Source organism: Hyperolius riggenbachi, chromosome 4, assembly GCF_040937935.1.
Source record: "Hyperolius riggenbachi isolate aHypRig1 chromosome 4, aHypRig1.pri, whole genome shotgun sequence".
NCBI lineage: Eukaryota > Metazoa > Chordata > Amphibia > Anura > Hyperoliidae > Hyperolius > Hyperolius riggenbachi.
Window position 1 is genome coordinate 182704908 of NC_090649.1, and position 27827 is coordinate 182732734.

At 39.2% G+C, this 27827-nt stretch overlaps 1 protein-coding gene across 3 annotated transcripts in view; it reads left to right on the forward strand.

Moving 5' to 3' along the window:
• KCNMB2 (potassium calcium-activated channel subfamily M regulatory beta subunit 2) overlaps positions 1 to 5382 on the forward strand; it is a 632563-nt gene extending 627181 nt beyond the window's left edge. For all 3 annotated transcript variants that reach the window (XM_068281052.1, XM_068281053.1, XM_068281054.1), the window contains one exon: positions 4865 to 5382. In XM_068281052.1, coding sequence (XP_068137153.1) covers positions 4865 to 5149 — 285 coding nt within the window. In that variant the 3' untranslated portion in view covers positions 5150 to 5382. The remainder of the gene's footprint in view (positions 1 to 4864) is intronic.
• The last annotated feature ends 22445 nt before the right edge of the window (positions 5383 to 27827 follow it).

Genomic DNA, 27827 nt, shown 5'->3' on the forward strand with positions numbered 1-27827 from the left:
CCCTGGGAGCTAAAGTGAAGTTCTTGGGGATGTAGATACTCGTCCTGAGGGAGGAGAACTAAAGAAGTTATTAAAAAAAGACTGTTTTTCAGAAATGTATTTTAGCAATTCAGCTATGATTTCTGCAACCATAATTAGTTTTCCCATTATATATTATTTTAGGATTATTATGAGCATATGCAAAATTACAAATAACATTTTTTCTATTACATGCAAGTTTGACTGGAAATGTTTTGTAAGATGCAGAGAGTGATGTTTCTCTACTTCATTAAATTAGTTTCTAATGTTACAATAGTAAAGACTCAGTGAATAAAGTTTCATATATACCTTGAATAATTACTGCCAAAAAGGAATCATTACCGATCATTTTGGGTGACAGTTTAGGATTTGGTATAATAATGATGTAGACGCGTTGCTTTGTAACATGCAACCTACTCTGTTTTATGGAGAGCAGAAGATGAGCCTCACTGAGGAAACAGTAATAGCATAAGCCAAAGATTGTCAACCTTGATCAATCAATGAAAATTTAAAATCCTACCAAAAATAATTACAAATTGTCTTTTCCAGAAACAAAAATGTAAAGTGTTACAGCTAGGCTCTGTTGTACTCCATAGGGCAATCTTGTTTTGTTCATTGCAGAAAACAAGGCTTCACAGTGTAGCCAGCAGATGGAGCTAAGATGATGACAGTGATTTTTTTAATATGTGGTTTATTATTTTTATATTAAAATACTTAAAACATTTTTTTGCAGTACTAAACTTAAATAAACAAAGCACAAATCAGCGGTCGAGTCCTGCGTGGACGCAGGTGGATGGCGTCCACCTGCTTTTTTCAGAGAGTAGACGCCGTCCACCCTGGCTTGTGTGGAGGGGAGCAGCGCAGAGAAGGAGAGCTATGGGGACAGCGGGGGAGGGCGGACGTCTCCTCCCCCCCTTCCCTCACCTTCGTGCTCCCCTTCCTGCCTCTCCCCTCCGGTGTTTTCAAATGTCGGGCCGGCGGCTAAAATGGGGAGAGACTTACCGCGTTTTTCTAGCCGCAAGGGATGCTCTGCTCTGTGTTCGGCTAGTCTGGTCTTCTAGCCGCACACAGAGCGAAGCGTCCCTTGCGGCTGGAAGAACGCGGTAAGTCTCCACTCATTTTAGCCGCCAGCCCTACATTTGAAAACACCGGAGGGGAGAGGCAGGATTGGGAGCACGAAGGTGAGGGAAGGGGGGGAGACGTCCGCCCTTCCCCGCTGTCCCCATAGCTCTCCTTCTCTGCGCTGCTCCCCTCCACACAAGCCAGGGTGGACGGTGTCTACTCTCTGAAAAAAGCAGGTGGACGCCATCCACCTGCGTCCACGCAGGACTCGACCGCTGATTTGTGCTTTGTTTATTTAAGTTTAGTACTGCAAAAAAAGAAGCTCTCCTTCTCTGCGCTGCTCCCCTCCTGCTGGGGGCACACCTGGCTACCTGGGCACATATACCCCTGCCTACATATACTGGGGACATATCCCACTGGCTACATATATTGGGCACATATACCTCTGCCTACATATACTGGGGACATATCCCACTGGCTGTATATACAGGGCACATATCCCACTGGCTATATATACTGGGCACATATCCCACTGGCTATATATACTGGGCACATATCCCACTGGCTATATATACTGGGCACATATACCCCTGCCTATATATACTGGGCACATACACCCCTGGCTATATATACTGGGCACATATACCCCTGGCTATATATACTGGGCACATATACCCCTGCCTACATATTCTGGGGACATATCCCACTGGCTACATATACTGGGGACATATCCCACTGGCTACATATACTGAGCACATATACCTCTGCCTATATATACTGGGCACATATCCCACTGGCTATATATACTGGGCACATAGCCCACTGGCTATATATACTGGGCACATATACCCCTGCCTATATATATACTGGGCACATATACCCCTGGCTATATATACTGGGCACATATACCCCTGGCTATATATACTGGGCACATATACCCCTGCCTACATATACTGGGGCCATATCCCACTGGCTACATATACTGGGCACATATACCTCTGTCTATATATACTGGGCACATATCCAACTGGCTATATATACTGGGCACATATCCAACTGGCTATATATACTGGGCACATATCCCACTGGCTATATATACTGGGCACATATACCCCTGGCTATATATACTGGGCACATATACCCCTGGCTATATATACTGGGCACATATACCCCTGGCTATATATACTGGGCACATATACCTCTAGCTACATATATTGGGCACATATACACCTGCCTACATATACTGGGCACATATACCTCTAGCTACATATACTGGGCACATATACCCCTGGCTATATATACTGGGCACATATACCCCTGGCTACATATACTGGGCACATATACCCCTGGCTACATATACTAGGCAACTATACCTCTGGCTACATATACTGGGGACTACTATACTCATGGCTACTTATACTGGGGACACCTATAGACCTGGCTACCTAGGCTGGGGGTACCTATTTTGGGGGAACTGCTGACAGATTATCTGCATTTTTGTGGAACCGCTGTTATGTATTTTGGGGAACAGCTGCCAGATTATGTGTATGTTAGGGGAACGGCTGCTGCCAGATTACGTGTATTTTGGGGAACTGCTGCCAGATTGTGTATGTTTGGGGGACCACTACTGCCAGATTATATGTCTTTTGGGTGTTACGTGTATTTTGGGTGATCCGCTGCCAGGTTTCGCGTATTTTGGGGAACTGCTTCCAAATGATGTGTATGTTGGGGGAACTGCTGCTGCCACATTGTCTATTTTGGGGGAACCACTTCCATATTATCTGTATTTTGGAGGAACTTCTACCAGATTATGTGTCTTTTTGGTGAAATGCTGTCAGATTACATCTATTTTTGGGGGATACACTACGGCAGAGCTCAAACTTCCTCGGCAGACCTTTTACATCACTGCTAAGGTCATGTATATTTTGCCCCACCCATGACCATGCCCATGTTATGCTCGACCACGCCCACGTTATGCTTGACCACGCTCACGTTATGCTTGACCACGCCCATTTTTTCAGGTATCAAGAGAGGTCACTGTGGTAACACTATTTCATAAGATATTGATGTAATGCCATACCTATCCTTGGGTGACAAATAAGAGAGAGATATACTTAGGTAAAACAGGTGCAGAAAATGTAAAATTTGGTAGTCAATCAGTTCATTCAACGATGCAGTCGGCACTTTATAAGGAGCTACAACATAAAAAACTGAAAAATGAAAAAAAAAATGTATTATTGATTTATAAAGCACCAACATATTCTGTGGCATTAAGCAAAGTAAAGAACAAACATGGGGTACAAAATAATAGAGACAGTGGTATACAAATATATATAACAATATACAAAATTCAGAGTTGGTACAAAATACAGAATTGGTGTAAAATAGAGAATTGGTAATTACGGTGACAAAAGTAATATGAATAAAATGTATAACAAATTCAAAGACAAAAAATGGTGAAAGAGCCCTGCCCTTGTGAGCTTACAATCTAAAGGAATTAGGGGGAGTAAGAGGTGGGGTAGTATACAATATTCATACCTAGAGGTAGTATGTTTTATGTTATCTAGTAGGAGTACAACTTGGCCAGAGGTCAAAGGTGAACTGGTCTAAGGTAGTGCATATGCTTGATGGAAAAAGTGAGTTTTGAAGGAAGGCACATTTAAAGATATCAAAGGTTGGAGAGTGACGGATGTGTTGTGGCAGGGGATTTCAGAGGTGGGGTGAAGCATGTGCAAAATGTTGTTTACGTGAATGCGAGGAGGTGATTCTAGAAGAAGTCAAAAGAAGTTTATGTGCAGATCTGAGATTGAGGTTGGGTTGCTATCTGGAAACTAGTGAGCAGATGTACAAAAGAGAGAGATTGTGGAGAGCTTTCTAAGAGTTTGACCTGGATCCTCTGCTTAATTGGTAGCCAATGAAGAGCTTGGCAGAGAGGAGCAGCAGGGGAAGAGCGAGAAGGAAAATTAAGGAGACAAACAGCTTAGTTCAGTACAGATTGGAGCGGTGCCAGTCTGTTAGTTGGTAGTCCACAAAGTAGTATGTTAAAGTAGTCCAGACAAGATATTATAAGAGCATTTATTAACATTTTAGTTGTATCCTGAGTGAGAAAAGCTTGGATGCGAGATATGTTTTTGAGTTGGAGATGACAGGAGCTGGTTAGGGAGTAAATGTGAGGGATAAAAGAGGGAGACTAATCAAATAATACCCCTAAGCACCGTGTTTTGGGAACTAAAGTTATAGGGGTGTTATTAACATTTATTACATTCACACAAATGTCTAGTATAGAAGTCATTCAGTAAAAAGAAAACTTTTTCAAAGCACGCATCATTACAAATTTTAATGAGTTTACACAGGTTCATCTCTTTTTTCTTTTTTTCTTATCTAGCAAGGGTTAAAATGTTTCATTTCAATAGTGTGAAATTAGCTACAGTGCATCTTTGAAGTGCACTTCATTTCACTGTAATTTCTGAAGCTAATTTATTATTTATAAGAGCATGATCATGGCACAGTAGGAAGTCTGTAGCTGATTCTATGGAAAACATCTAAAATCTGTTTCTCCATGGCACAGCCCCAAACAAGAAGCCACATGATATCTTAAACGAAATGATCATTTATTTATTCTTGCACTTTACAGAGTGTTCTGTAGAACATTTTTGTTTTTACAGCAGGGAATAAAACATTTAGATCCCACAGACATTTGTGTTCCCCTGTTCCACTTTGAGCATGCATATGTATGATTTATTTAGGGATCAAGCCTTTAATTTGTTTTTTCATCTCTTTCTAGTGTTCATACATACCACGTTGTGGAAAAAATTATGAAGACTCAATGTCGCTTGTTAATACCATTATGGAGAACTTTCGTAGACATCAGCGATTCTCGTGTTTTTATGACCCTGAGGGAAATCAAAAGAATGTCATTTTGACCAAACTCTACAGTTCAAATGTATTATTTCATTCATTATTTTGGCCGACGTGTATGATGATTGGAGGAATCGCCATTGTTGCCATGGTGAAGCTTACACAGTATCTCTCCCTTCTATGCGAGAGAGTCCAAAGGATCAACAGATAAAACCAAGTTCTGAAGTTATTTTTCAACAAAATACTGTTTTTTTTTCATTCTTCACCAAAGAACCTTAAGTTTGTAATGTGCCAGTCTGTTTATAAGTTCCTTAATCTATTCTTATAAGTAGAGCAATAATGCAAAATATGTTCTTTATGCAAACAAGATGTCATAATGGAAAACAAGGAAACTGTGGTTATTTAAGTATTTCGTTTTCTTCTACGCTTTTATTTACAGTCACAATAGGGCTCATTTAAGGGGAAATTATCTTGATATTTTGCCTTTGAAAATGATTGTTGAAATGTAAAGAACAATTAATTATTTGATTTTAACAACCCACATCAATGAATGACTTAAATTGAAATTGATGCAAAATACAATTGCTTCTGCTTCACGTAGCATTTACTGGCTTTGAGGTCCTGAGGCATATTTGTAAGAAAACATACACACAAAGCCGGTGACATGCAGTGTTTAGGGAAATATATCATAATTAGTTAAACAATACTGTGGACAGAGCATATTTTTAGTACTTGCTGTATATAAAATATATATTTACGATGAAGACATTTAAAGTATAACTTCACTTTCATTGCAAAAAAAGACTCCTGCATATTGAACTGATGCTCAAATTATTTTTTAAACAAAATTGCCTTTTCAGTTCGATCCATTGCTATTTACACTTACCTAAACTTGCCAAACTATCTTTTAGATCTACATTTCACTTTGTAGTGAGGGTTTTAACCCTATAGGCGGGTGCTATTTACATCTAGAGGTATGTCATAAAGCCAAATTCATCTCGCCAGCTGATGTGCAGTTACACACAGTTCAGTGCACTTGGGGCTGCCGTGACAGATAGAGATAAGGGAGGAAAATTATAGCCAGCCTAAATAACTAAATTATTATTTTATTAATTTTATAGCATTTTAAAAACTGAATTTGCTGATGTAGAACAAGGTGCAAACACAGCAAGAAAATCAGCTTCGACATACTGGCCAATCAGAGCAGCTTGGAATTAGGACAACAACAAAAAACTACTCTTACTGGCTAAAAGGTGAAGGTAACTAGAGGTTGTATCCAGTGAGAATGAGGTTGAATGTTCTCTGCATCTCCACACTAATTTTTCACAGTATAAAGGCATCACTTGCAGTTTTTGAAGTGACATTAAACCAATAAGATTTTCAGTGATCAGGACTAGAAGTATTTAGTGCATGGTACCTCATTGCCTGACCCCTATGGCTTCTCCCATGTTTTGACCAAGGCAGCGATGAATGATAAATCTTAGGATTTTTTTCAAATATTAATTAGTGGGGGTTTTTTTTTAGTTCAGATATATAAATAAAATTGTTTGCATATTTGTTCAACAGATAAAAAAACCATAATATTTGTAGATAAATGTTAAGGCTGGAGATGTAACGTGCATTTCCTCTACACTGAGTGAAACTTCTGTGGGCTGAAGCAGAACATTGCACAGACAGGGCTAATCAGATTCAAAAGTTTAATGATTGATAACTGAGAGCTTCATTAATTGATCATGATGAGCTGCAGGGTAAGAAATTATCAGCCTTTTGAATCTGCTTAGTCCCATGCAAAGTTCTGGTTCAGGTGACTTCTGCTTCGTGTGGAGCAAAAATTCGCCCTAAAGTCAGAATTCACACTCACCTCTAGAAAATACCTCATTTTACAGTGAAGCATCCACACCTACATGTGCATCTATTATAGTTCACAAAATATTTAATAAATAAGTGAAAATAAAATGTAAAGTGTAAAGTGTAATTGAAGGAGGAAAAAAAGTGCTACTGCACAGGCGCCAGCAATCCTCTTCCTGCACAGTGTGTGGTCATGCTTGTTCATGTATGGGAGTGCACCCGCAAGCTTCAGGGGGTCCCAGCTTTGGAATGATGAGGTGGAGATTCTGATGACTTCCCTCTACTGAGGTAAATAAGTACATTTTTGTCTTCACAATGGCACAGGTTTGCTTTAAAACAGATGATTTCATTTTTTTAATGGTATTTTTCATCAATGTAACCAGCATTTTAAAAATATCAGCCTCCTTTATGCACAGTGCTGAGGATGTATTCAGCATAGAGAGGTAGCTCTTATTTGACCATATTGAGGATAAATGCCATGCACAGTGTAGATACAGACCACGATTAAACTGTTTATATGTTAAATATTGTCTTCACATTAATATCCAGCCTATAAATGTATCATTGTGGCTTTTCATTCAGAGTTTTGGCATATCTAATGATATTTTCCCCTTAAATCTACAAAGAATCATATCTCACAGGCAGGAGGCTAAGGGTGGTTTGCCCTATGGTATTTTGAAATCACACAGCAAAGAGACTTTTACCTGTTTTCATTTCCATTCTACCATGTATTAGCAAATCATTTTGATTGATTTTTAGGGCTTCCAGACGACTCTGATGGAAGGGTCATGGCCACATATCCCGATGACACAAAAAAGCACTTTGTCTTTTCCACGTTATATGTAAATGCACTCTCCAAACTACCTAGGCCATTTCATCACAGGACTAAAGCTCTGGCTATCAGTGACAATGATATCATGTATTATTAACTTCAAATCTAACACCACGTTGACAACTTCTTCATTTGTAATCTTTTGGTTTTAATTGTGGCTGCTGTCAACAAGAGGATGAAGAGGATGTATACAAATGTATAGGCATCCCTGACTACCGTAAATTAATTTGGTAATCAAAAAATTGCAAACAGCTACTGCAGGAAATAATATGCTTTCAAAAACATATAGGCAATATATCTGCAGATTTAAGCACAGTTTTAAGTAGTGATCTTTAAAACACAGGGACAGTGTTGATGACACATAGAAAGGTTTGGGCATCCCTGCAAGTCAAGTAGCACCCTATTTGGGACATAGCTTACCTGATAAACAACTCTAGTGTCCAGGTAAGAGTGCTTCAGTCCTCGTTGTAGGGAACACCTCTAATCCTGATTTATTTTGTGGGCCAGCATGTTCAAAATCTAGCCACATAGTTTCACTGTTGTTAAAGGTGGGCTACTCCAAAACCTTCAGCTTTCTTTTTTCAAGTAACGTATAGCAATTTTGAGGTTAATAAGGTATATTATCTTGTTGTTGAAGCAATCATCCTTCCAGAGTCAGCTTCATAACTGTTTAGCATAGACATCCAGAGTTTACTAATATCTGAGAGAATCCATTCTTCCTCTACCAATACAATGTTCGCTGGACCTCAAAGAGTACCGGATCCACCAATGTGTTTGATAGATGGCAAGGTGCTTTGTTATCAAATGTTGAATTCCTTTTCCAATACAATGTTTAGTGTTTGTAGGCTAATTTTCCCTTCATCAATCCACAGAAGTTTCTAGAAAGACAAACAACTGTCTTGATGTTGTTTTGGTGAAGTTACAGTTTTCCTCCTGATGATTTTTCCATTCAGATGATATCAGATGATATACGTAACATCAAACTACACCACAGGGAATTGCACTCCTGTGCAAGCCAAATCTTCCTGTAGGTTCTTTGTCCAGCACAGAAGCCGTTTTCTCTAAAAAAAAAAAAAAAAAAAAAAATCTCGTAAGTCTTCCAGATTTGACTTGTACAGCTCACTTTGCCATTTTAATGATATGAAAGAAAGTTGAAATTGTAAGCAGGAATTATTTTGCTATCTTTTTATAGCCTCCCATTTCCTTGTACCCTTAGATGACATCAATTTTAGATCCTCTTTCAGTTGCATAGAAGAATCCATGGTTGCTAAGAGACAGCACAAAGTTTGCAAAATTAAGAATTAAGGAACGCCTTATGGCTGTTATGACCTAATAAGATAAATAACTATCAGAGACCTTGCAGAAAAAAAGTCTATCTTTAGAGGAGTGGAAGGATGTCCAAACTTTTACACATGCCATCTTTACTATTTTATTTTTTTCCTGCTGTTCAGTTCATAAATAAGAAAACAATTATACATTCACTTTTGCAAATGTGTTTTTTTGGCATAATGTTTCCTGCAGTAGTATTTACTAATTTTCCTTAATAATAATAATTGGGTCGGGCCACCCAAACATTTGGGTATCACTGAATTTTTTAATCATAGTTTGAATATAATTTGTAAAGGTTTAAACTTATGCTCTAGTTGGAATGTCTTCCCATCACTTTGTGTCCAGTGTCACCTGGGAGTAGGGCAAAATATCTTCACTGGGAACACTGACAACAACTAAATACTCTGTAAAAGTGTTAGGACATGGGAGGTTTTTATTGCTCTCTGTGTCTCTGTTCCAATGAAAGGGGCAACAAGATGCATACATTGTAAAGGAAAATGTTCTCAATGGGAATAGAGAGAGCCATAAAAACCTTAAAGGTGTGTAGGAAACAGCAAAACTCTTAATATGGAGCTCAAATGGGTGCTGTGGCTAATTAGTGGATGGTGCCAGTGTATACCAATCCAAATCCAAAGAGATTGCCAACACAATCAATAAAAGATAGACTATTGTGTTTTTCATATTGCAATTCACATTCAACTTCTATGTGTCTATTACAACTTAAAGAAATAAGAATATTACTGAAAAGATACCCAAGGTTACATGTAACATGATAGATTAGACATGTGCATGTACAGTGCCAATAATTCAAATAACTAGGCTGTGTTCCTTTACATCTTTCTCTATCTGAAAGTGTTAACATTCAGGTATACAAGTAACGGTTTCTCTCCAGTCGGGACCTAGTCAGACTATAGACTAACCTTCTCTGATAAGGAATTACAGCCATAAAAAACTTTTCCCTGGAAGAGAACAGCTTCTGAATCGTTCATAGATTTTTGCTATGGAATACTTTAAAAACTGTGTAATTGAGACAGTTTATCTCATCAGTTTATTTTCACCTCGGGTTCACTTTAAGTGTTGGATTGTATTAGCGATGTCTTTGGATTATCAATAAAAACGTGAAGTATTTTGTATACTTTACCAGTTTAAAGGTAAAACAAGGGTTGGGTCCCACTTTAAAGGTTTTACAATCAAACCAATAAAAGCCCACTGGTAGCTCATACATCAACAGGCAATACTGATCTGTTTTCACAAGATGATGGGACCCTTCACTTGTGATCTCTCCACCTAAACTTACCAAGGCAGCAAGGAAATTGTTGCCCCTGAGGTGGGATTACACTCAAATTTCATATATGGTCTAAAGCATTAAACCTTGCATAAAATTAACAGCTAAAACCATTTGAGTGGTTTCAGGGGTACTCGAAGGATTAACACTCAAGCTTTTCACTTTATTTAACTGTCTTTGCCCACCAGTGTGATCACATTGTGTTTGAAGTGTACTACACCATGTAAACAAGGTAGAACATTTCCTGCTGTATCCTGGGGGAAGCAGATAAATGTATCTTCTTTATTTTGCTGTTTTATTTGGTGTCAATCTGGTAATTTGTCTTGCAGTCTGCAATGGTTTCAGTCAGCTTTAGTAAGGTGTAAATATGCATTCAAATGACATCAGACCAGTCTTATAGTGCTTTATATTTGTTTTGTTTTTTTACTGTGTTTTAAAGCAAAAATGTAATTTTGAGTGTAATCCCACTTTAAGGCTTGCATCCTTCTTGCCAATCGTCAAAATGCTTGATTCTCATGTTAACGCAGATCAATTTTGTCTACGTGTCCAAGCCTTAACATGTTTATGCCACTCCCATATAGCAATCTATCTTTGTAGTATATGAAGTGCCACAATTAAAGAACTGACATCCGCCAGAATTGAAAAAAAATGTTATTATTGCTACTACATCTGCACTGTTTATAAGGAACTATGGTTGAAGGAACAAACACCAGTAAGACCGGTGATGCCTATTCCTTTGATAGACTGCACATTGCAATGCTTTACAAAATGAAGTATGTATGAAATTGATACTGCCTTCATTAAATTCCATATAGAGTTGAAGCTTATGGGATTTTTGGTCCTTGCAGACCTTTACAACGTGCCATAATATTATATTGATCCTATGGCTCATTTCAGACTGTAATGATCTTGTACGTAGTTATTCCAATTTTGTTTTTCTCTTCTTGTCTTACGTTTTTTTTCACTTGCACAGCTGTTTACAAATACCACAGAAAATAATTGTACTCAAAAGGAAAATGTGATTTTGTTTTTTTCTCCCACACAGTGCCAGACATCAGAAGGCTACAATTAACCCTTCTCCCTGAAAGATATTGATTATGCCCCAGTATGTGTGCCTAACAAATGTGAAACTGGTAATAAAGACAGTGCATTGAATATGTGCATTTGGATGTGTTAAAACTGAACTCTGGGCAGGAATCCATGAACATGTACAGAGAGCAAAACACCACAACATCATTTGTTTAAGGATTAAAATGTATAGTTGCCTTAGAAAGCACTTTAAAAATCAAAATTCATTTCAAATGAAGATCACATGACCTTTCTCATCACATGATTTTTATGGCATGTTATGTCTCAAGACATGTTCCTGTTATGCCGCTAGCAAACTGGACAACAAATACATGGAAAGTAGAAGGGTGACAAAGAGGGGGAACTAAAGGGTGCAACAAACAACAAAAGGTAACGCATAGTGGGTTGGGTGGCTTAGTGAAGAGGAGACATATAGATCGTGAAGAGGAGCTATAGGTTATTAGTGATGGTGAATCCACATGTGAATGCTTTTGTATTGGGTATAGCACTTTGTGTTTGTTGGCGAATGCACACTGTTGCCCATGTTCACCAGCGGCAAACTTTTTTTCCCATGCCCAGCATGCCCTTTCAAATAAGGTCAGCTTTTTGGGGTAATCAGGGTTGAGGTCAGTTGGGTGCTTGAGAACATACATTCGTGAATATGCGTTCACATCAGGATTTGAACATTCGCTATTAGTCCTGTGCATGTTCACCATTCATCCAGGGAACCGCATGGCTGCATGCTCTCCGAACACAAAAGAGGCTATGCTCAGCCACATGCCATGCTGGGTGACATGTGGCTAAACTTAGTGGTGAAATGATGCAGGAAGGGTATGCTTCCAAAGTGGCAAGTCAATGGTAGAGCTGTCAATAGTGGCACATGTAGGCAAGTGCCTACGATGCCTAATTGGAAATGTGTTCCTTGTTAATTATTTTTGAAATTGAAGATGGACACATAAAACGAAGCGCAAGACTGAAGCCGTGTAAGAGAGGCTTACTATCACTGGCCAGCTCAATTCAGAAATCTTATCATTCACTGCACCAAAACACAAAGTGCTGTTACCAGTTTTTATGAGTGCGCAAGTGGTACAAATCCATTGAAGAGTTTCCATGAACATTTGCCATGGATTAAGGATGGGGAGGTTCCAAAGTTACATTACAAGCATCAGAAATCATTTGATGGATTTATATAAACTGATTAGTGCTATATCAATGCCAGGTTCTGGTGCTACAGTCAGTGTTGGATTACTTTCAGCATGCGCTTACAGTGTTGTGGTGTCCCTGGCAGTAATAGCCTCCTACAGAGCAGTCTTTTACATTGAGGGACCTATTTATAAAACTGCAATGAAAATACAAAATGTAATCTTTCACCTTAAATGCAAAACGTTTCCTGATATTTATAACGATATGAAGGGTACTTTTTTAGTGGCACATTTTTTTTGCAATTACAAGTTTGTAATACTTATAGATTATGAGAGCTATTGAGGTAAATTGGAAACTTGTTGAATAACTTGACATTGAGCACAAGTCCCTCCTATTCTTGGGCATTTTTGCAATGGATATGTAGAACATTCTCCTAATACAAGGAATCATTCAAGTCAACCTATCAGTTGTCCAACCAAGAAGGAGCAAAAACAGCTACAGAGGAAACTTTTAAAATATGATTTAAGTACACCTGAAGCAGGGACAGGGAAAAAGTAAGATATTCACCTCTGTATTTTCCGAAGCCTCTGGTTCAGAGGCTTCTCGGATCCTGCAACAGCCCGCCGTTCCGGCCGTGCTCTCGGACAAGGGCATCTGGACTGGGCATGCTCATGAAGGACACTCATGTACATTTATACTATGTGCACAAGCATTTCCTTCAGCTGGGCTTGCACATGCCTCGTCCAGATGTGCTTGCCCATGGCTGCTTGCAGTCAACAGAGACATATATTTAACGCCTGCTGAGTGAAATAGGTATAGCGGGACCCTGTGCTGGAACGGTTGTCTGTTGGAAGACACAAGAAGACTATGGACCATCCAGAGGCCTCCCTCTACTACTAAGATAAGTATCTAATTTTGTTTTTTGCACTTCAGGTGAACTTACAGTTTCTTTTTTTGTTGTAGCAAATTGTAAAAGTAGCAATTGTAAAAGTGATCAAAGAGCGAGAATAAGGAATGAAAGAAGTTGCTGGAAAGAGGATAGAGGCATTTCACTAGTGTTTGAGCATACCTTTTTAAATGTGTGATAAACTTTTCGTCCAGAGTTCTAAATTAAGCTAAGAATTGTTTGCATATGAGAGTTGATAAGCCTTCTTATAAAAACAGTAAACAAATTAGCTTTTTGTTTTCTTCTCAATCTTCATCATATCTGGCAATTAACTTGTACCTGAACTAAGTGTTCCAATAAGCTGTCAGCTATTAAATAACTTTATGCACCAAATCAGATAAATTGGGTGGCTGCTAGTGATATTAATTTGCGGCAGTGGAGACAGGGATCAGCTATTGTAAAGCCATGCTCCAGGTATCAGAATCAGGTAATTTTCAGATAACGGTTTTGGATATTTTAACAGGTGCTGGGGCTTGGCTCTTATATAACTCTGAATACTCTGATAAGGTTATAGGTTAAAGTAAACCAGAGACCAAATAATAGAAAGAATCAATACTTACCCGGGGCTTCCTTCAGCTACATAAGCACTTCTGAGTCCCTCGCCATTCTCCCACGGTCTGCTGTTCAGCCGCAATTAGCCCCAGCAACTGGTTAATTCACGTCAGTGGGGGTCTTCTGTGCATGTGTGGACTACAGCTGACGCAACTGAACCAGTTACTGGGGCTGATTGCGGCTCAACAGCAGACTGTGGAAGGACGGCGAGGGACTCAGACGTACTTATGGGGCTGGAGTAAACCCCGGGTAAGTATCGATTCTTTTATAATTTGGTCTCTGGTACACTTTTTAGAGGACAGGGTAAGGGGGGGATAGAGTTAATAGTCAGGGAGAGGAGGTTAAGGTTAGGTGTTTAGGGATGAGATCACTTTGGGAAGGAGAGTTAGGCTTTTGGGTAGGGGGTTTGCTATGGGAGGGGAGTAAAGAATAGGTGTTTAGGTAGGGGTTTGCTTTGGGAGTGGGTGGTTAGGGTTAGGCATCATGCAAGGTGATAGCAGATTAATGGTAACAGAAAATATCAGATATTCTACCTGTCGGCAACCCTGGCAACATATGCTGTTACATTACATGTACACATTAATTAACATCGCTGCTATTCCTCTGTACTGATGGAATTGGTAGATGCTGTCCCCCCTTTACCACTCCTGCATTGCTTAACCACTTAAGGACCAGCCTATGCTGGTCTGATCTGTGCTGCGTGGGCTCTCCAGCCCACAGCACAGATCACTTTGAAGCCAGGGCGACCAGACTTCCCCCCTTTTTTCCCCACTAGGGGGATGTCCTGCCGGGGGGGGGGGGGCTGATCGCCGCCGGCCATCTGCGTTTTGCGGGGGGGGGCTCCTCAAAGCCCCCCTCCGCAGCCATTTCCGCCCTCACATTCCTTACCTCCCTCTCCCTCTTCCTACGTAATGCGCAGGACGGAATTCCGTCCTGCGCATTAAAGGATAGGCTTCCGCCTATCAGATTCCGGCGATCCCCGGCCAATCAGAGGTCGGGGATCGCCGATCTGCCTTACGGCGCTGCTGCGCAGCAGCGCCGTATGATGTAAACAGCTGTGATTTCTTCCCCGCGTGTTTACATTTTGCCGGCGAGCATTCGGCGGCTCTCCGGCTGTTCACGGAGACACCCTCCATGAACTGACATGGAAAGGCCGCTCGATCCGTTTCCATGGTAACCCACTTAAGACCTGCTGACTCCTATGGGCGTTAGCTGGTCGTTAAGTGGTTAAGAGGCTAAAGTAAGATATCAGCAAGGGGTGTGCCTTATTTGTACATAAGGCTGTAACAATCCTACATTTATTGGCATTTTGGACTACTCAGTTCAGTTGTGCTTTAATCTTTCCTTGTTTATCATGCAGTTCATGAAAGCTAGACAGGAATAGTTATGTTGTAGAAATGTGATTTAAAGAGGGTGAATACACTTTGCCATAAACAAAACAAATTCTTTGGAATAAATAAGAGACCCTTTCTCACATAATAAAGTAAATACAGATCTGTGAAATAAGAGGCCTGATTCAATATTAAACAAAAAAAAAAATTCCCACCCTATGCGATACACATTTTTATGTTAAAAGAATTGACTCATGCTTAAAAACTGTGTAGGCATATTAGTAGGCAATTTCTCATACTTGTGGTTAGTCACGATTATTATGTATGATCAGTGATGATAATGTGAATATGTAATTTTATGGCCTGTAAGTATTACTTTCAAAATATTGGTGAAAATGCATTTATCCGAATGCCTGCAAACTTTATTATTTGGAAATGTGTTGTACTTTCCAATGCACAATTCATTTTGAGGTTGCTTTTACAGCCTGCCACGGGATTACCGCAAAAATCAGAATTTCAAATAACCCTGGGGCAGAGTGCCCTGACAGTTTCATATGAATAGTCCATTCAGTGGCGCACTCCCTGCTGGACAGGAAGTATGTCACTGGGATTCCCTGCGGTCCAGAAATGCATTCCACACCAAGCTCCATAATTTCAACTTGAATGCATCGCCATAGACTTACATTACTGCATAATCCATGTGGTAGGCACCTATCATGCGGTAACGCACTGTTGACTTTGCAATGGGATTGTGGTGATTTTGAATTCTTCCGTTGCACCGCATCATGTCAAATTAAGTATGAAAGCCTCTATGCACTTTTATTGACTTAGCAGCACCTTGGGGTAAAAAAAGCTTACTGCAACATCATAGTATAAAATGACCCTAAATGATGAGACTCCAATGGTTACCTAAAGGGTTGGCAAAATTCTCTCCAAAATTTCTGTGGGTTTTCAAGACACATTCTATAGTGTCTGACAGGAACCGCAGAAATTATGAAGACATGAGAGGAATGAGATGTTGAGAAGTAGGCCCGGACCCTGATACAGTATTAAAGCTACATTCACAGTTGTCCATTGCAATGTGATGCAATGGCCACATTGTAACGCGGAATGTTGCACTGCAATTCAACATCTGTCACAGTGCAGCCAGTGCAGGGTGCTCTAACAGCATGCAGCATCCCAAGGCATACTTTTCATTGACTGTATGCTTCACTGTATGCGATGCAATGTGCAAATAATGTGCAACGCCACTTTTACATCCCATTGCATTGTATTCCTGCCTTACAGGGATAGCAACACCCACTGTGAAAGTAGCCTCAGCGTTCATTATCAAGCATTTGTAACTGAACACACAGGCCTTGATTCATTAAGCTGTGCTGCTTAGAAGAGTAGCTCGAGTTAAAATATCAGCTAGCTCACTATGCATGGTGGTTCTGCGTAGCGTGCGCTGGTAGCTTATACACACTCCTTTTAAATAATGCTCCTTTTATCCTACCCTGAGCCCCATTGAGTCTAGTGGCTTTCTAGGTTGTGATATCCGCAAGTGACAGGCAGCCTATTGGGCCAATCAAAGTGCATCGATCATGTCCTAGAAAGCCACTCGACTCGGCGGGGCTCAGGGCAGGTTTAAAGGAGCGGACATCATGTAAAAGGAGCTTGCATAAATTACCAGCGCACACTATGCAGCACTACCATGCGTAGCTTTCGTGCTGACATTTTAACTTGCACTGCTCAATTTAAAGGAATACTGTAGGGGGGTCGGGGGAAATGAGTTGAACTTACCCGGGGCTTCTAACGGTACCCCGCAGACATCCTGTGCCCGCACAGCCACTCACTGATGCTCCGGCCCCGCCTCCAATTAACTTCTGGAATTTCAGACTTCAAAGTCTGAAAACCACTGCGCCTGCATTACTGTGTCCTCACTCTCGCTGATGTCACCAGGAGCGTACTACGCAGGCACAGACCATACTGGGCCTGCACAATACACTTCTGGTGATGTCAGCGGGAGCGAGGACACGGCAATGCAGGCACAGTGGTTTTCAGACTTTAAAGTCTAAAATTCCAGAAGTGAACCGGAGGCGGGACCGGAGCATCAGTGAGTGGCTGCGCAGGCACAGGATGTCTGCGGGGGACCATTAGAAGCCCCGGGTAAGTTCAACTCATTTTCCCCCGATCCCCCTACAGTATTCCTTTAAGCTGTGCTGATTAGCAGTGCAGCTTAACGAATCAAGCCCTTCATATGTATATATGTAGCTAAGAGTGCTCAGACCTTGGAGAAACCAGGGCCGTAAGTACAGGGGAGCAGCCCTTGCTACTGCAGGAGGGGCCCAGGTCTGTGAGGCAGCCCCAACTACTTCCCTACCCTTCCCTTCCTCCAATAAAGAGCTCCATCCTTCATTTCAGGTGTTTTGTGGCTACACTTGTTATGGGTGTGAAGATCAGGATGGCCCCCAGGTTGTGAGGGTCACCAAAGCGGAGGTAATGGAGGAGGTGTGATTTGTAGCTACGCCCCTGCTTGTAACTTTGGTTTACGGCAGCAAAAGTGTAACTAAAACTAAAGGTTTACTAACTTAATCAGCCATAATATATGTATGTAATAATGCCAAGGCTCCATTCTGAGATGAAAGAGGCATTTTGTCATCTAGACTGAGCAGCACTTGTTTCATTTTCACTTGTTTTTGCAATTAAAACATGCCTCCAGCTTCTGAAATCAATAGCTGAATTATTGAAAAGGTCACCTATTACTGTTATTTTCTTTAGAGCGATTTTTTTTACACTTGGTACATGAACATGAATATTTTTTATGCGTCATAATGTTTTGTTTGTTTTTTTCTTTTTTTAGTCGAGTAAAGATTGACTTTTTCTTTTGTTACCAATGATGTGTACTGAACCAGGCCCATCTTGATATTTTTTATTTAGCGTAACAGCTTTTTATATAATACACCACTCTGCCTTTATATAGATAGAGGGTTTTGAAGACAACTAGAGATGGTATGGCCCAAAGCATAGGAATGATAACGGAAAGAAACATTTTTCTCTGGCTCATCTGGTCTGTGTAATGTACGATAGTTAGACAAGAATTAATATCGATAGCTAAATTGGTAACTTTGAATTTGCCACCAATCTGCTGACTCAAAGATTAGCCACGGATAAACTTCCTATTGATCTCAATCATTTTATCAGTTGAAAGATTGGCAAATGTTAACAAAGGCAATGGTTTATTGATTCTGATTTCTGCTGCAGGTTAATCAAGATGAAGTGGCACACTACTACCACGATTAACCCATGCATTGCCACTTTAAGGCAGAGAAAATGTTTGTTGTACTAAATATAGATGTAGGGTTTTTTATTTGTATTCATTCTTCTCAGTTCCAACGTGTCAACACAGCCCTTTATGTAGACAATTAGGGAATGTATTCATGTAGGAAGTATAGCAAGCCTAAGAAATAAATCTGTAATTTCACATATCTGACTTTACTTTATTGTATGTGAGAGCCTGAAAGAGTCAATTTAAGCAAAGCCCTTTCATCACATTCTCTTCAATGAAAATAATCTATTCACATAATGGATTTCACTGGCTATTCTTACCTTTCCTGAAACAGAACAAATATGAGCACACTGCCCAGAGCAGCTGTATAAATAGGCAAGACTGACAAATGTTACATTTCCTATGTTTTTATTTTTTTATTTTTTTTTTAAAGCAAAGTATTGATGTAGACTTTTTGAAGATAAGCGTATGTGATTGTGTTTCTCTGTAAATCAAGAATTGCTTATTTGCACATTATAGAATGGTTTTGTGGTGTACACTTTTACATTTGAAAGATTTGTTATATCGTAATATTGCGTTTATTTTTCTATCATTTACTGATATTATCTTATGGTAAAGATACTAAAATCATACCTGCAGAAGTGATTTAATAAAGACACACCAACCTTGTGATCACTTCTTCACATCCATTTTTTTTCTCTTAAAGCAAACCTGAAGCGAAAAAAAAAGTATGAGATAATAAATTGTATGTGTAGTACAGATAATGAATAGAACATTAGTAGCAAAAATAAGAGTCTCATATTCTTATTTTAAGTTATATAGCTTTTTTTTTTATATAACATTGCATCATAATGTCACAGTTGCAGTTTTAAAACTACATTCTGTCTTTTAAGCTGTAGAACAAAGCAGAAATAATGACCCTTCGACTTTCCTGCAGTAAAACATTATCTCAAGCTGTCTCTTACTGTTTCTTGGTTGTTTAAGTGCTTCAGAAAACAGGACTGTATTCGGCCAGGTTGAGTCAAATAGCTCAGTGAAGCTCTTTTGCATAGATAACAACTGAAGTTTTTTAACTCTTCTTGAAAACAATATGAGACTCTTTTCTTTGCTACAAGTGTTCTATGTCCAAGCTGTACTACACATACAATTCATTAGCTCATAAGTTTATTTTGGCTTCAGGTTTGCCTTAAAAAAGACTATATTGGAAACCAAAAACAGCTGTCTCAGAAATTTGAAAAGGAAGCGCTATTCCCCAAATCAGTGGAGTGGAAGAGTTTCTTAAATACACATCTCTAGCTAGCCCAAGTTGCTAAAAAGCTACTCTATAAAGAACCCTTAAGCATAATTATTGACAGGTGTACTGCAAGAATGTTTACAGTGAAGAGCATTGAACTGAATCTATGTTCACTTCAAATTCTATATCACCTGCAGAGGTTTAAAAATAGCAACTACTCTATTTAAAATATGTTTGAAGTGAATACAAGTGAATATTACCTTAGTTTAAAACACCCATGGGAGTTGCATGCCTGCGATTTTACTTATAGGAGAACTTAGTGACTAATTCATCAGAAAGTCCTAGAACCAACATGCTCACAGTGGGCCTGATTTATTGAGATCATCCTAGTTTGCTAATAGGAAACAAAATAATTATCATAGTATTAAAACAGCTTGAGAACAGCCCATGATGGCAGATTGAGAATTTACTGCATGATTCCCAGCCATCACTATGATCCCAACAATAAAGGCTATAATCACCAACTGTATAGCTGGCGATTATGTTTTTTCCATATGTGAAAGCATGCAAGTATCTTTTTTACAAACATTTTCACTGAGAAAAATGTCTGACAAATAACACATCGCTGAAAGGTCAAATGAGTACTGATATTTTTGTAAACTATTTTTTATATGCAGTGTTCCCCCAGGCTAATTAGCTCCTCAGTCACGACGTAGGTTGGGTGGATAGAACAGTAGGGCCTGTTTCCACTACACGCAGATTGGATGCAGAATGGATGCAGAAAAACTGACTCCAATGAATGCCTATGGGCCTGTTTCCACTAAATGCGATTTTTTTGATGCAGATTTTCCCATAGGCATTCATTGGAGTCAGTTTTTCTGCATCCAATCTGCATGTAGTGGAAACAGGCCTTAAAGCTTGCAAATGTAGGGCCCTGTCTTCATTACCAATGGTTTTTAACATTGCGGGGTTGCCTTGCAAAGTGGGGTGGAAAAGTATTCCCAGCCTTCCAAAGTACCAATGCATTTGTGCCCAAATTTTAGGGACAAGGGCTTATCCCAACATTTGCTATTCAGTTATAGGTTGAAATAACAGTATGAAGGGGTCTTAGGGTGAAAATATTTAACCCCCACCCCCCAGGAAAGGGACAACCATAAAGCTGCCCCATGAAAATAAGTAAGTGAAAGGAGTAAATTATAACTGCTTAGTTAGTTATTTACTATAAAGGTCATAAAGTAGAAAAATGCTAACATGTCAACATGTTTTTGTATTAAAATTAATCATCATAATCCAATAATCCAAGTCTATTTTCTAATATTTTTGTCCTTTTCTTTGGTTCTTTATGAGTAATTCTTCTATCTTGCTTGCTGGAGGATGCCCCCACCATCCACTCTCATCTTTTTATTGACAAACACCATCAGCATCAGCATGTCTGAATTTTCCATTGAGACTCTCCATTGATCCATTGGTCTGGAACAATGGAAATCCACAGCTATTAATTGAGATAAATATCAGCAGTTAGTTCCTCAGTAAGAAATTTGGTTATTTGAATATCTGATAAAGGCATATTTGAATTTGTTGCAAAGAAATCTCAATGCTTTATTCCTAGCAAGTATGCTGCTGCGGGGGATCCTGATAGGGTTAGGTGAGGAACCAACAGTAGTGCATGGTAGAGGCAGCATTTGCAATCAAGATTGAGGAATTACAGGAAAATGACTTTTTACTTGCTTGGGTGGGGGTGGCTATAAGGAGATGACAACACTCTTACTCCATCCTCCTCCTGGTCAGTGAATATGAGTATGAGCTTCTATAGCTTAAAAACTAGGACAAGGGTGCTTTGCAAGGCGGAGAAGGACTGACTTTTCAAGTCAAGTTGAAAGTTACCTCCAATTATAATTTGACAGCAGTCTGCAGTTTCTCCACATCATGGCTGTTCAATGCCCTAGTAGGATCTGGTTCAGTAACAGTAACTGGACAGTATTTCTTGTTAATGTAAGTTGCAGCCTAATTTTAACATCCTGACAAGGTTTTAAGACTAAGGTAATGGGGCTACTGCAATCTTCTTGCCCAGAGCTGGGCTTTACAGCCATGCTACTTGTATAAGAGGTGCTCAAACCTTTTTAAAAAAAAATAATCCACAACAAATAGTGTACCTTTCTTCTGAGGCCCGTGCTGTCAGAACACAATTTACGTAATTTATTTAGTTTGGTCCCATAAACGGGTCTCAATTTATAAAAATAAAAACCCTTGCTTTGGGCATGTGCGCACAGCTGCAATACCACATGGCTAATTCACTTATCTCTCAGCAACCCTCATATGACCAAGGCAAAGTTTGTAACTCCTTGTAAACCAATGACAGATACTTATTAATAACAGGCAAGTTGCTCTGATGGTCTCTGGCCTAAGCATGCCTTCGTATATCAGGCCCAGTGGTTAGAAAGAATAATACAAATAATAACTTAGTGATCCACAAATTTTCTTTCAGGACACAGTCTTGGTGCCCCTTTGCTTTGGAAAGTGTCAATTTTCAATCCATAAGAAAACATACTGGGGAATACCGCAGGCAACATATTTAAGTTACACCCACTGAAAGTAAGATGTAAGCTATGTATAAAGTGTTTCCCTGTAGATATCGTTTCAATGTCCTATGATAAATTAGAAGCTACATTTCACAATTATTACATCTACACAAAACATGATTTTATATTGTTTATTATATATTACAGCTGTAGCCAAAAATATTTTAGTTATACGGAGCCCTTTGTGTTAAACGGGACCAGACATGTTTCTGCATCATTTCAGTTATAAGGGTGGCCTCCAACTCTGGGAAGAGTTAGGTTGGCAATCGTCTTGTCCTGCTACCATATCACTGTAAAGAAAACACTGTCAGCTATTTTGTTAATTTTTACTTGCAATTATTATCTATTTTTTACTGGATAAAAAATATATAGTATATCTAGTGTATTGTAATATTCAATCGTTTTCTTTAAATAAAAAATAAAAATAAAAAACAAATATGACTTTCGGCTTCATGAGAAGCTATATAAGGGAAGTGCTCAGACTGAAGGTTGGATGAAAGCTTTGAATCTGAATATACAAGAAACCTTGGAAAGTTTGCAACGACCTAGACATCTCTAAAGGTTTTGGCAGTAACTGCATTTAGACGCTATCTGCAGTAACTGTGGACTGAAATATGTAATTTACCTTTATGGATTTTAATGCTTGACATTTTTTTGTTACTTTGCTAACGTAAGTATCTATATATATTTTTTTGCATAATTTGAACTTATTGGTAACATGTTTCAATGCTCTAATCAGCACATAGCTGTAGGTTGACCTACGTGTTGTATTTTCAATCAAATCAAGGTCAGTATTGTCGTGACAAGTGATTGAAAATTGTGTCTGCAGTGCTACATTGAACTGTTGCATTGTTAGAAAACATCATTATTAAAAACAAGTTCTGAACTTTCAACATATGTGATCAATGGCCAGTGTGAATTTGTAGCAAGTCAAGACAAATGATGTAATACTAAATCTAGTAACAAACAGGAATATGATGTAAAATTAAGTGGGTTTCCATCCCACCAAACATAAAAAGTGGTTACATATGTATAACATATATATATATATATATATACATACATATATATATATATATATATATATATATATATATATATATATATATATATATTCATAGACAATCTGGAAGTTTTTAGCCACCTTATGGTGTTGGAACAATCTCCTTGATATACTGGAGATCACTTGCACTTACAATGAAGTGTCTTGAAAAACTGTATTACTAGCTAGACTTTGCCAAGTGGAACTGTATTTTGTAGCTTTGGAAAGATTAAAGAAGTTTGGACTGTAGCACAATGGATGGCTTCTCGACTTTCTCTAGCAAGACAATACCCAAGATGTTATGAGGGCTTCAATGTATTTAAACTTGTAAACATCATCAATAAACCCTCTATACATTTTGCAATTATGATATTGTCTGTGTGTGTGTAGTTTTTTTTTTTTTACAAATATTATATAACGTGCAAACTATTATCAGATCCACCTGTTCTATCTGCAGCTATAAAGACTAATTAATACATCTAACCAATGGAAATCCAAACCTACCGCAATTGAGACTGAAAATCTGCAAACATTTATTATGAAAAATGTAAAATAAATGTGTATACAACATTTCTATAAAAATGTTCCAGCTAAAAATAGCGCCGGAGACCGCGGCTAGTAGAATATCGGCAAAATTATTGATATTCTATTTAATTCCTATAGTAATCTTTACTAGTATTTACTATGACCAAACCTAACCCTACTCTCACACAAAACCTTCCCTCTGCCTATGCTTAAACCTAAGACCCATGCTGGTGCTGCCTAACCTTAACCACCACCCCCGATGCCTAACCATAACCACTCCCCCCTGGTGCCTAACCATAACCAACACCTCCCTCCTGATGCTAACCTCAACCACTTCCCTGGTGCCTAAGCTTAACCAACCCCCCATGCCTAACCTTAACTGTAAACAACCCTGCCATAGGCCATAAAAGCCACAATTGGTGGCAATGAACAATAATATCAGGCGCCCAGTGCCTACTATTCATCGGGTGCTAATTGCAGCTTTTAGTATTGCAGCTTATGGCAGCACCATTTTTACCAGCACTCCTCATGCGCCATTTTGTGACTGCTGCAGTGTATACATATGTACGAAATGTACATTTTGATCCAGAATAAAATGCACGATTGTAGCCATGATGCACCCACACAAGCACAGCTGCGCCTGCACAAAATCATGGAGCTACTTGTTCATAAGTGGCTTTGGCTTACTGCGCAGATACAGCCATACTCAACCCAGGTGCAGTACGGCCACGCTTCTGCCTGAAGAGGATTTGATTACCGGCAAACCATTGTCGGTAATCTTCTAGGGGCCCATACTCTCTTGGTGACGAAGGACCAGAGGATGGCGTGGAAAGTCTCTGACGGACATTTATCATGAGACAAAATATTGGTACGTTTTTAGAAATCTGTGCAGAACTGTCTGAGACATATTAAGAAATCACTGAATAGTGCAGATTCCTTATAAAACTGTTCTTAAATAGGAGAAGTTTGGAAGGTTTCTCAGGCAGTGCCTGCAGTGTGTAAGGGAAATCGCTGTTGCTGGCTGAGGTATTCAATACATCTGCTGTATTGCATCAATGCTCAGCACTGGAAGGGTAAAGCACAGAACAGCTTCCCAGGATTCAGCAGGGGAGAGGAGTTCTTCACAAATCATGTCTAGCCTGCACTGCTGCACAAGTTGTAGAAGTTCTATTAAGCATCTGCGACAGTTTAGGAATGGATTTGCACTTTTCTTAACTGCAGTGCAGTTCTAGAAATTCACGCTAAACTGCCGCTATTCAGCTAGGATTTAAGAATTTTCTGATTATCATGCAGAACTGTTCCCCTGCTGGTTAGAACTGTTTAAAGGGACCCTGACCTAAGACGCTGGGTATGTAAGTTTAGAACCTACCAGGACAAGCTTACAGAGTATGGCAATTAACAAGCACAGCATAAATGAGATCCCTGTCTTAGTAATACCAGGTCTGCAAACCCGCTCTATATAGCCTACTGTAGTCATAGAAACTGAGCTAGAGAAGCACAAATACAGATACCCTGTAAGCTCCGGTTCAGGCAGTTTATATCTGCATGTGTTCATTATTTATTTATTTTTTTAAGTGTACCCGAGATGTCACAAAGTCACAAAAGATTTATCAAAGCATTACCAACAGTTTTTTCTTCTTAAAGGGACCCTGAGCTGAGACACTGGGTATGCTTTTAAGCATACCCACTTCTATTAGGGAATGTGTATATACTTACTGTCCCCTCTGTTAATAACTTTGGGTCCCGGCATCCTTTCTATGTAAATAGCGACCACCGGCAGTCACGCTGGGACCTGGAAAAGGAAGTTTGCAGATCCGTACAGTACATGCGCAGGCTTGCTGGCTCTTTCTCCTCTAAATCCTTCCTCCCCTCGGCCGCGCAATATAGTTACGTATATTTGATAAACCTGGTCCTCTGTACTTTTGTGACTTGTGACTCAGGTACACTTTTAAAAAAATCAATGAATACATGCAAATATAAACTGCCTGAACTGGAGCTTACAGGTATCTGTATTTATGCTTCTCTGGCTCAGTTTCTATGACTACAGAAGGCTATATAGAGCAGGTTTTCAGACCTGGTATTACTAAGACAGGGATCTCTTTAATACTGTGCTTGTTAATTGCCATACCCTGTGAGCTTGTCCTGGACCTGGTAGGTTATAAACTGGTGTGAGACAACTGTAAAGAAAAAAAATATGTTAATGTAGATCCTGTGGCTTTCTCTATTGTGGTCCTGGTGTTTGTGCATTTGGCAACCTGTTTATGTTCGTCTTGGTTATTTATTACTCTGTGCTACAATCACAAGTCTGAGCAGACTGCAGCTTCTCACTGGAGGGAAATGTATTTCAGTTTTCATTATAGTGTGAAAGGGCAAGGGCCTCTTTTACTGCTGTCTTAGTGGCAATTGGAGACATTTTCTTTTACATCTTATCCCTCGGGCCTCCATGGCTTTAATGAAACCTGTCTGTCTAGAAAACAGGAAATGAGGAAAGCAATGAAAACTTTACTGACATCACGACTCTGCACCTCACACTACAAAAAAGTTGTATAGGTTGCCAAATCAGCTCATGTAGCACAGGAAATGAGGGATTTTCCACAGACAGCAATAAAACCCTAAGAAATTCCAACACCTTTTCATGCTAAACAAAATGGCTTTTATGTAATGTGTTTTTTGTAGGATTTTTTTGTTGATATTCTGTCTCTCTACATTAACATAAAAGTACCATAAACATGGCAAACTGTTTATTTCTGTGTAAGAAGGCAAATGTAGCAGGGAATCAAATAATTATTTCTCAGACTGTAAGTAACTGAAAGAAATGAAGCAACCATAGACCCAAGGCTATGATGAAAAGTATATCCTTATTTATTTATTTATTTATTGTATTTATAAAGTGCCAACATATCGTTACTTAAATGTCCTGATAACCCAGTAAATGATCAATATTATACAGCTTTGCAAGCAACCTCACTAAACCTCCTATAAGCGTGTCTAAAAGGTAAACTAAGCATTATGAAATTAAAATCCAACAGTAGGTAGGTAAATGTTTCAACAGGAACAGAGACAGAAGCAGCTTAGATCTTGCTCTAAAAAAATGAGTATATATGTCATAATTGTGTTGCTGTCTCTTACTTTCTGTGCATGAAACCACCAGGGATCTTAAGGGCCTGAGCCCACTGACGCAGTTGTGTCCGCTTTTCAGTTACACATCCATGTTACAGATGCTGAAAAGCGGACACAAGCGGACACAACTGCATTCGTGAGCTTAGGCGTACATCAAAAAAGGGCGGCGGGAAAAAGGGCGCAGGGTGTAAACGATAAGCGGTAATACCGTTTATAAAAATATTGTGTTGTATTTTGTTTACAAATAATGTTTTACATAATGTTTTAAATACTGTGTATGAAATCGCAAATTGTGAAAACGTTAATCTTCCCTCTTTCAAGAGTGAAACTTATAATTCCGTTTGTTAAAAAAACGATAATATATGTTTAATCGTTATAATTGTATATTATTGTGAATAACCTTCATTTATCGTTTCTTCTTATAATAAAATCTGAAAATATTGTTTATAACGATGATATAAATATAACTACATTCGTAATAAGTGTTATAAAACATTTATTACTAAAATTTTACTAAAACTAAACCTAATCCTACTCTCACACAGAACCCTCCCTGTACCTATCCCTAAACCTAAGACCCCCCCTGGTGGTGCCTAACCCTAACCACCCCCCTGGTGGTGCCTAAACCTAAGACCCCCCTGGTGGTGCCTAACCCTAACCACCCCCTGGTGGTGTATATTGTACTGTAACTATACCTAACCCTACTCTCACACAGAATCCTCCCTGTACCTATCCCTAACCCCTAGACCCCCCTGGTGATGCCTAACCCTAAGACCCCCCTGGTGGT